This window comes from Monopterus albus, unplaced genomic scaffold (genome assembly GCF_001952655.1).
Source record: "Monopterus albus unplaced genomic scaffold, M_albus_1.0 scaffold88.1, whole genome shotgun sequence".
NCBI lineage: Eukaryota > Metazoa > Chordata > Actinopteri > Synbranchiformes > Synbranchidae > Monopterus > Monopterus albus.
Window position 1 is genome coordinate 159,972 of NW_018127968.1, and position 9,917 is coordinate 169,888.

A 9,917-nucleotide genomic window follows, 5' to 3' on the forward strand; every position below is an offset into this window, starting at 1 on the left:
TCACATCCTCTGCAGCTCGATCAAGTGGCTGCTGCTCCAACCCCATCACTACAGACTGAAGTGATGGTTGGGTCTGTGGTTGTGATTTAGAGAAGGGGTGTATAACTGGTTGATGTTGAACACCTGCACATGGTGGATGACTGCCTTCTTTTCCTTTACTCAAACTAATCACAGTCGTTTTAGCAAACACATCTTCAACAAAAAAGCTTTAATGTAATGTCATTCAGAACCTTATGGTTACTGGACGAAGGAGACTGTGGGGATTGGACACAGCATAATGACCTGATTTTGCCTGTGCTTTATAAATGATACAAAGGGAAGCAGTCCTTGGTGTTTGAGACACAAATAAACATGTTTCACTTCACAAATGTCTGACTCTCATTTCTCCATCACTCAGTGGTGCTTTTCCTGAAGTAAGGAAAATGGATGAAAATGAAAAGAAGGAAGTCCCGGTGTCCCGTACAAAGGACAGGGAGTAAAATGTGTCATTTGAAAAGCATAAAATTAACTTACAGTTCTAAAATTTTAGTATTGTATAGCTAAGACCATAAATAAAAAAAACAATATTATGGAAAAAAAACATACAATCTTTATAAATTTCATCATACTTCCTGCGCCAGCTCAGGAACTTCAACTTGCCCCAGAAGGTGCTGATATAGTTCTACAGAGGAATCATTGAGTCTCTTCTCTGCTCGTCCATCACTGTCTGGTTTGGCTCAGCAGCCAGACAGGACAGGAACAGACTCCCGGTCATTTGAAGCAGAGAACCCTCTTTCTTATTTTCTTGTTTGATCATCACTTTCTTCTGCAGAGGCCAAACCCCTCACTGACCTTCAGTGTAAAGAGTCATGACAGGATCTATTATATGGGGAATTTGGGAAGTCGTGCACATTATGCATTTTGCTCTTCTTTTTGGTACCATTGTTCATTTAGAGTTGTTATTTTTATTTTCATTTACATCAATATATTTTAAATGATCCCTTGTTTTGCTAAATACACTACATATTTAGCACTCCCTGGTTGTTTCATGTTGAGAATATGCATGCAATAAACGAATACATGTAAGAAAGACTTAAGGTACAGTATGTTGTATAGAAGTATTAAAAGCATTTATTTTCAACATATTGCATACCATAGCTCAATAATACATGGAATCAATGTGCAGCTCCAACATGGTAAACATCTTATATCCTGAAAACAATCCTAGCTGAGTCTCAGTCTGAGAGCAGTCACATTTTTACTTTCTATCCTTGCAGTGATGCCGTTGTTATGACCAGAGTTCCTTTCTGAAGCATGTCACACATCGCTGGTCAGAAGTTTCAGCTGTCTTTTGTTTTTGACTTAAGGAACGGCTTGTGTAGCACGTCATAGAGTCGTCTAGCCTGCAAGCACAAAAATAGGAACTTAACAAATGTTCATGCTACCCTCTTTATATTCATATCCTGAACATGTATTTTACTCACTTTTTGTGGTCCGAGGCCTGGACAGAGAACCAGGTCTTCCTTAGAGGCATTGATGATTCCTTCTACAGACTGTAAAAAAATATACTGACTAGATGATTTTGTTTGAGAACATCACTAAATGAAACTAACTAGAACAAAAGCACTCAGTGAGCGCATGTACCTCTGCCAAGGCACAATATTTGCTCACACAAATTGGTTCCTTGTGAAAAATGAGATCCAGAACAACACAAAATGTGTCCTAAAATCCTTGCTCCAGATTGGGTCTGGATCATCTTTTAGGATATGATAGGCAGTTGTACTGTGAATCCTGCCTGAACATTTCAGGGTTTTGTATTCATTATAGGCCAAGTTATGGCAGAAAATATGCTTTAAATGGGGTTTTTAATGTTAATTTAAATGACCGTCAGAGCCAAAATTTGAACCTTTGACCTTTTACAGCCAAAATCTAATCCCTTCTAGGGTTGGCCCCCACCAATGTCTGTACCAAGTATGCTGATGATCCATCCAGGCACTTGTCTGTAATCCTGCTAACCAACACCAATACACACATAGAACCAAAAATGTAACTTCCTTGCAAAGGTAAGTAAAAGATCAATTCTGAGTCTGTGGATAGAAGCCAGTTTAACCAGTCTGATTAGACCTTTTTGCTGTACAGAGCAACTAATGGGCTAAAATGTGGTACTCACTGAGAAAGCAGAGAGCAAGGTAATGGCATCAGTCTTGTTTATAGACTTGACGGTTGTCAGACAGTCTGTAACCTGTAACAAACAATAAAATCCAATCAGCATGACACCATTCAAAGACTGGAAAACACAACAAGACTTTAGGAAATACTGTGACTGCATAAACTTTCACTTTAAAAAAATAGTATGAAACAAAATGAGTGGATCCACACACCTTTGAAAGATAGTCTTTTTCAACTTGCTCCTTCAGTAGGTCTGCTGGTTTCTTTTCATATGACTTATAAGTTTCCAGGTAACGCCCTGCTTCCTCTGGACTGTCAAATCAACATAACAAAATAACAGGAATGTTTTATTTATGTATTATATTAGATTATATGTTAGGCACAATCCTAAATTATTAATAGAAACAAGAAAACGATCTAGAGTTAGGCTAGGAGGAAATGTTCCATCTGTTGACCCTGGCCAAAATAAACCAACATATTTTATGAATGACTGTTCTAGTATGAAAGACATTAAATACCAACTACAAAGCCCAAGATGCACATAACACATTAAAAAACAAAAATATCTGATTTTATCTTCTACTTATACTTTTTGGGTAGCAAGGCCAATACCTTTTGCAAATCAACAATATAAAATACAATATTTACAGTTTCCAAGTACTGTCTCTTTTATATATATATATGTATATGTCCTATAACAATCATCTTGGCAAACTGTTGTAGGTCTTACCTCCAAGCCAAAATAAGAGTGCAGTCAGACATGATGCAGATGCGAGCCAGCTCCTTCAGTGCATGATGAGGATCTTTCTAAGGTGGAATAAACAAAAACAAAAAAACTGTCAGTGACAAAGAACACAATAATTCTTAAACTTTATAAATGGAACTTGAGGCTGTAGGTTTGTTTCCAATAGAGATGGTCTAAAAAAGTTGTTTGAACCAGATCTGAGTCATTTTCCTACACAATCTAGTATTTGTCAGTTCTATCACTTATATTTTTCTAAGCATAAACCTGAAACTGCCTCCAGCTGCTCATCACACTTCAAATGCAACACTGTTAGTGAAAGAGAAATAGACAAATTAATAATTCAGAATGGGTAGCTCTCATTACAGCTCCTTTGAATGTTTTGTGACACTGTTCCATTTGGAGAAAAAAAAACTGCTGAATGTTTCAATCCTTGTCAAAAATGATTCCTGTAGATAACGTCACCTATCAGTCAAAGAGCTACACTAGTTAAGTTATAGTAGCCCATAGATGTGTAAAGGTATTTGTATTAACAGCTGACCAGATGCATCCAAGGGTTTATACTGTATGTCTCCTGGAAAACTAAAATGACGAGAAGAAACCAAGTGAACATGGAGACATGAAGAATTAGTGTAACGGGGAATAGTGAATTAGTGGCAGCAGCACTTTGGAAGTGCAGTAGGTTGGGATGGAGTACGCCACTGTAGTGATTATACTCTTTTCAATGAAAATGTTAAAGCAGGAGTTGAACAACATATACAGAAAATAAGTGGAATATCAACACAGATACCATTTATATTTTTTTATAGTTTGAGCTACATCAGTTTGTTATAAATAAAACATTTTAACAGATCTGATATGCGGCAACCGATCAATTAAAAATGTCTTGATTGGCCTCAACAGTGAAAAAGGCATGAATATCTGCAACCACAATATTAAAGAACATAGCACTTGAATTAATACAATTTGTCAGTGCTTTGATTACAAAATGTCTTTTTACTTACCACATCCACTTGAACCAGTAACACTCGCAGGGTGAAACTCTGCCCAAGTTGCTTGAGACGATCATGGATGTAGTTTGGGTTAAGGTTGTGATACCTCAGGCTTTAAGCCAGACCCAAATCCAATATTAAAACACACAAAAGGGAGAAAAAAAAACATGTTTAAAAACCTGCATAGTTACACAAATATTAATACAAATATACATCCATCCATTATCTATATCGCTTATTCCTGAATAATGGCGTGGGGGGCCGGAGCCTATCCCAGCTCAGATTGGGCGAGAGACGAGGTACACCCTGGGCAGGTCTATCACATGGCTTAATACAAATATTACTGCTCATAAAAAATAACCTATCACTGGAAACTGGAAAAAAGTAACAAACAAAACATTGCTCCACCAACTACACAAGTAAACACTTTTTAAACTCTTATACACACACACACACACACACACACACACACACACACACACACACACATAAAAGGCATAAAAACCAACCTGAGGAAGAGAGCACATGTCATCTGGCCCAAGACATAGTCTGGTACAATATCTCCAAACTCCCATGGGACACTCCTCACAAACTTCAGAATGGGATTTCCCCTCTAAATAAGTAAAAACAAATATGTGCTGTTATAACTACCACTGCGTAAGCCAACTAGCAAACCTCTAACACTTACTTCTTTCCAAATCTAAGAACCTGACTGTCCATGGAAAACACCTAAAACTAAATTACTTGAAAATGGGCCCTTGAAATTAAATAAGTATGAAGAATGAAGTGACTGATGGATGGATGGATACCTAGTGATTTCTATAAACCCTACACCCGGGCCCAACTTGGACTTTCTTGGGATTGTCTGACTTGTCTGACCCTAAAATTGCCTGTTCCAGATAAGATGTACCACAAAGTTGAATGTCAACTGGCACTTGTTCAGGTGACAGAGGTGGAGTTGATCATTAGAAGCACCATGGTCAGCTCCATGAATTAACTAATTAATATAATAGGAGATGAAATGTTACCACGCTTTGTAGTACAGGTCTTTATTATTTCATGAGTATTAAAAACAAAACAAAAAGCATTCATTCTGATGCGTACCTGTCGAGGACTGACAATAATGCTGCTACCTGACCCCACTGGTTTAGGGCCAAGACTGAGGCTTGGACCTGACCTTTGACAGTTACCCTCTTTGTGGTCTGAGTCAATCGCCTGTCTCTTCTCACTCGTAATCCCTTCAGCACAGTTCTGAACTGTTTCACTTGTTCTTGTAGAGGAGGTTATTGAGGCAGACTCGCTATGCTTCTGACTGGTAACTCCAGCATCTTCAGCCCTGGGCAACTTGGAGGGACACTCTCTCTGAGGAGGAGCGGCCACGTTTTTGTTACTCTGGACGATATATTCTGCATAAGACAAAGGCTGGTCCACGAACCCAGGAGCAGACACTGCTAAAGATCCAGGTGAGGATGAGTTGTTCTGTCCACTTTTGGATGAAGGCACAAACTGCGGTTTTGGCTGGAAAACAATTACAAAAAACCCGCCTGAATAAGGTAAAACTATTTCTCACTTTGTTAGCAAGTTATCCTGACCAAAACCTTGTGCTGCTAAGCTGGTAAGATAACTAGGTTAATTAAAAAACCTGAATTTCACAATTGTCGTCAACCAATTGGTAGCGAATTAGCTAACGCTAAGTTAGATAGTTTTTGTGTCCCACAAAAAATACTGCTAATTTCTGGCAACATACCGGTTTTCTTTCTTTGGTGAAAGCAGAATCATCCAAGTTGATGTTAAACCTCTTCTTCATCTCTCTCAGTCGATACAAACTATTTAAGTAAATAAACGCATATTATGGATTGTGAACCACCTCTCCCTGAAGGAAACTGATAGGCAGAACAACAACAAACAATAACCCTTCCTTCTTCGACGTCTTCTTCTTTTTGCCAGGATTGGCGGTTGGCAAACCAATGTAGTGGAGCATTACCGCCACCTTCAGCACTGAAGTGTAGAACAGTACATTGACAGAAAAAAACGAAACTCTAGTAGCCTTGTATAATCGGGGTACTTAACTAATCGGTTTGTTAGGTAATTTCTTAGTCAGATAGATATTTAGAGATTTGTTGTCTAGAAATGTTTAGTGGAGACAGGATGTCTAGCTCAGGCTGTTAAATGCTTAGTTATTCTGATGTGCTTGCAGACTGCATCTAGGCCAAGGTTAATTAAATCAGACAAAGGCTGCAGGCAGGGAGGATTGTTATTATTAACTGTAATGCTAATCATAATATTGTCTTAATGTGAAATGTCATGTCAAATTGTTCTTAGATACACACCACAAATCAACAGCCACACACCCTGACTTTTCCTCATGTTTTGACTATTGTTATAGTCAGCTGCAAGCTGGCATATCAGGTGACGTCACGGTTTGACGTGCCTGGGTAGAATGGGCTATCCCAACCAAGTGATTAATATTGTATAGGTTCTTTGGTTCAGGGTCTTTCATCTTCCAAGCTGCCTGCGCGCAGGTTTGGTGGTGGGAGAGATCTGGACGTGTAATGTTAATTTTACCTGTGATCCTCTGAATAAACCAACACGGTTATTTTTTATAAAATCTAAGTGGTCTACTTCGTCTTTGTGAGTTCCTGGTTTGAAAGAGCCGGAAGAGGCTTTATAATAAAAATAGAGCCTATAGGTTGCACGTGCTCTTTACGCTTAACAAGGAGGCATACTATTGAAATACTTAACTTTATTTGGTTTAATGCTCTTATTAGCTAATTTCTTTCCTCCTCATAACCTTTATATTGTAAAAGTACACACTGAACAGATTCAGGGTGGTTACAATATATACAAGTTCCAGTTTAGTGTCTACTAACACTTCCGGCCCATACCTTTTGGCGTACAATCACAACTTCCACAGACATCATGTAAACATATAGATCTCCCTGAAGACATTTTAAAACTTATTTTAAAAATCTGCACTGAATAATCACTTACAGTATGTCTTTAAAAAAACAAACTATAATACCTTGTTATCATTTACATAGTCTGAAGGGAATTGTTAAAACTCTAACTTTACTTAACATTTGTATACCAAAATGATATATTTAAATTAGTGCTACTACCCCAACACATTTCTTTAAGCTAAAGCAGGATTTACACATTCTGACCTGATGTTTCTGATTAAGAATCTGAGACAGTGTAGGCTAGGTGACACTAATAGATGTGATTCCATCCACTGCAGTTGCAGTGATACGTGAAACCACAGAAGCTAAAAGGAGCGCCATAAGTAGGCTATATCACTTTGTTGTTAGCCTATGTGTGATTATGAGGTGGAAACTTTCAAATAACTAAGTCTCAGACAAAATGGTTTACTAGTTTCACCTCTGGGCAACTGAGGTTGACATAGTACACTACACGTATAATAATAATAATAATAATAATAATAATAATAATAATAATAATAATAATAATAACCAAAAACAAGACGTATACAGTAAACGTTTTGTTATCAGTGGAGTTACCAAGGAAACAGTGACGCCGCCATTCAAACTGCGCAGCATGGCATGTTGGGAAATCCTTTCCCATCATGGCGGATCAGTTAGTTGTGTAACATTGACGGTAGCGTATTCAGCGATTGTTTGGTCCTACAGCCATCAGTCATTTTTTACACGGAGACTGCAGCCACCGAATTATACAGGGTAATTATATGCTATGTAGCTGATAACCGCGAAGAGCGAACGAACTTGCATTGTTGAAACAAGTACCAGGTAAATGTCTTAGTAAAATAGCTAGTTAGCGTTAAATAGCAAGAGCATGCTAACAGCTAGCGGTAATGTCTTAGCTGGTGAACGAGTTGGCGGTGAATCACCGCTGAGGCCGTGGCGTGTAATCAGCATGTCTGGCTGTTACAGTTCATACGTTTTCTGGTTGGTAAACGTCCAAAACAGTTTGCGTTTCATGGATCAGTTTATAAATATCACAAAATAATTGTTATATTATCTTAAGCTTATTTTAGATGGCTAACTACAGTCAGTTGCAGTCATCTGTGAATTAACGTTAACGTTAGCTAACGCTAGCTGCTATGGTAGTGCAGGCCCGACAGTGTTCCGTGTTAAATGTGTTGATGAACTGTTTGTTGCTTAAAACCTTTTCTCTCGTAGTTTCTGATATCGATGCAGATTTTGGACAACATATAAAGATTTGCATTTGTGTGTACCTTTAATAACATAATGTGTTGAAAACACAAGGCCCGACTTAGCCTCACACGAAATCTTAAACAGCGTGTTGGCAACTGTACTTTTGGCTAATTGGCAATAAATGAAGCGATAATGTTCATTACATTTGTTAACTTAGCTACATAACCGTGAATGCTGGCATCTTAGCGTTTTTGTGTTGTTTAAGGATAATTTACTATTGAGTAGTGTATTTTAATAGTTCCCCCAAACAAAATCCCTGTTAACGTCTATGGGAGACTGTTATTATTGTCAGTGTTTGAATAGAAGTGGTTAACACGTCTTGTGATAAAAGGAATACAACCAGATCTGTGTATACATGATAGGTTTAGGACCTGCAGTAAAATAAATATTATTCCAAGTTGTCTTTCAGAAAGAGTCAATTCTGAATAAGAATGCAGGTTTTTTGATTTGATGTATTTATTCTTTCAAGCATGTAAAGACAGTTGATATATCAACACACATAATTTTACACATATCCAACAAATGCTATTCCAATATCAATTTGCTTATACCTAGTACATGCTTGAATGGAGTAGGAAGAAGTCAGACTTATCCAGTCCTACCCCCTGACATCATCTTACCATCATTGGTTTGCAAACAGTATCTCTACATAGATAATTTTCTTCTACACCACACAAGTAAAATACTAAAGAATTATTACAGAGTATTAACATTCATACACCACACCCACAATGTTCCATCTAATTAATCATTAAGCCTGTTCTTGCATATATCTTGATTGACACATACCTTTATATTTATGTTTAAACTTGTCAATTCTATTACTATTTTTTATGTCCACACTTAAATTATTCCATAGTTTTACCCCACTTATGGAAATACAAAATCTTTTTTTGGTTGTACGTATAGCATGAATTTTTAAATTTAACTGACCCCTTAAATTGTATCCCCCTTCCCTTTCATTAAATAGTTTTTGAATTCCACCAGGTAATAAATTGTTCCTGGCTTTATACAAAAACACAGCAGTCTTATATCCCACTAAATCGAAAATTTTTAACAATTTAGACTGTATGAAAGCTACATTGGTGTGATCCCTATACCCCATCTTATGCACAATTCTTATCGCTCTTTTTTGTAATATATACAATGGTTGAAGTGAGCTTATATATGTATTTCCCCAGTTTTCAACGCCATACTCTAAGTATGGTAAAATCAATGAAGAATACAAAACGTGTAGTGCTTTCCCGTCCAAAATATATCTAACCCTTGCCAATATCGATATATTTTTAGCTATTTTATGCTGAACATATCTGATATGAGATTTCCAGGAGAATTTGTCATCAACTATGACACCTAGAAATTTAATTTCATATACTCGTTCTATATTAGCTCCCCCAATTTTCAATTGAAGTTCATTATCTAGTCTACAATTCCCAAATACCATAAATTTAGTTTTATCCAAATTCAGAGATACTATATTACTGTCACACCATTTCTTTATCTTCTCAAGTTCCTGTGAAACCCATCCAGAGAGTTGCTGTAGGTTTTCACCCGATGCCCATATGGTAGTGTCATCAGCAAACAAAACCACTTTCACTAAATCAGAAACATTGCATATATCATTAATGTATAATATAAATAATTTAGGTCCCAAAACAGAACCCTGAGGCACTCCACACACAATGTGCTCGATTGGTATTCACCCAACTTCACAAATTGACGCCTCTGTGTCAAACTACTAATCCAGTTCAAAACCAGTCCTCTGATCCCATATTTTTCTAACTTATCCATTAATAACTCATGATTGATTGTGTCAAATGCTTTTTTTAGGTCAATAAATAT

General features: G+C 37.2%; 2 protein-coding genes across 4 annotated transcripts in view; one reads left to right on the forward strand and one right to left on the reverse strand.

Moving 5' to 3' along the window:
• Nucleotides 1-1,076: 1,076 nt before the first annotated feature.
• On the reverse strand, nt 1,077-5,870 carry ercc1 (excision repair cross-complementation group 1). The gene is made up of 9 exons (XM_020607684.1): nt 5,630-5,870; nt 4,987-5,400; nt 4,392-4,495; nt 3,895-3,994; nt 2,879-2,955; nt 2,361-2,460; nt 2,150-2,221; nt 1,464-1,532; nt 1,077-1,382 (listed from the first exon to the last, which is right to left on the reverse strand). Exons 1-9 carry the CDS (start codon nt 5,687-5,689, stop codon nt 1,320-1,322), a joined length of 1,059 nt encoding a protein of 352 aa, XP_020463340.1. The 5' UTR covers nt 5,690-5,870; the 3' UTR covers nt 1,077-1,319.
• A 1,534-nt stretch (nt 5,871-7,404) lies between these two features.
• sona (SON DNA and RNA binding protein a) overlaps nt 7,405-9,917 on the forward strand; it is a 14,813-nt gene continuing 12,300 nt past the window's right edge. Inside the window, exon 1 of one of the 3 annotated variants that reach the window (XM_020607677.1) lies at nt 7,405-7,646. The gene's annotated coding sequence lies outside the window, so the exon portion shown is untranslated. Of the gene's footprint in view, nt 7,647-7,715; nt 7,806-9,917 lie in introns of those variants that run through there. The other 2 variants (XM_020607676.1, XM_020607678.1) reach the window with 2 other exon arrangements.

Coding starts and splice junctions, on each gene's coding strand:
- ercc1 (XM_020607684.1), bottom strand. CDS start 5,689: ATGAAGAAGAGGTTTAACATCAACTTGGATGATTCTGCTTTCACCAAA. Junction 4,496..4,986: donor TTATTGTCAGTCCTCGACAG/GTACGCATCAGA, acceptor TTACTTATTTAG/AGGGGAAATCCCATTCTGAA. Junction 3,995..4,391: donor ACATGTGCTCTCTTCCTCAG/GTTGGTTTTTAT, acceptor TCTGGCTTAAAG/CCTGAGGTATCACAACCTTA.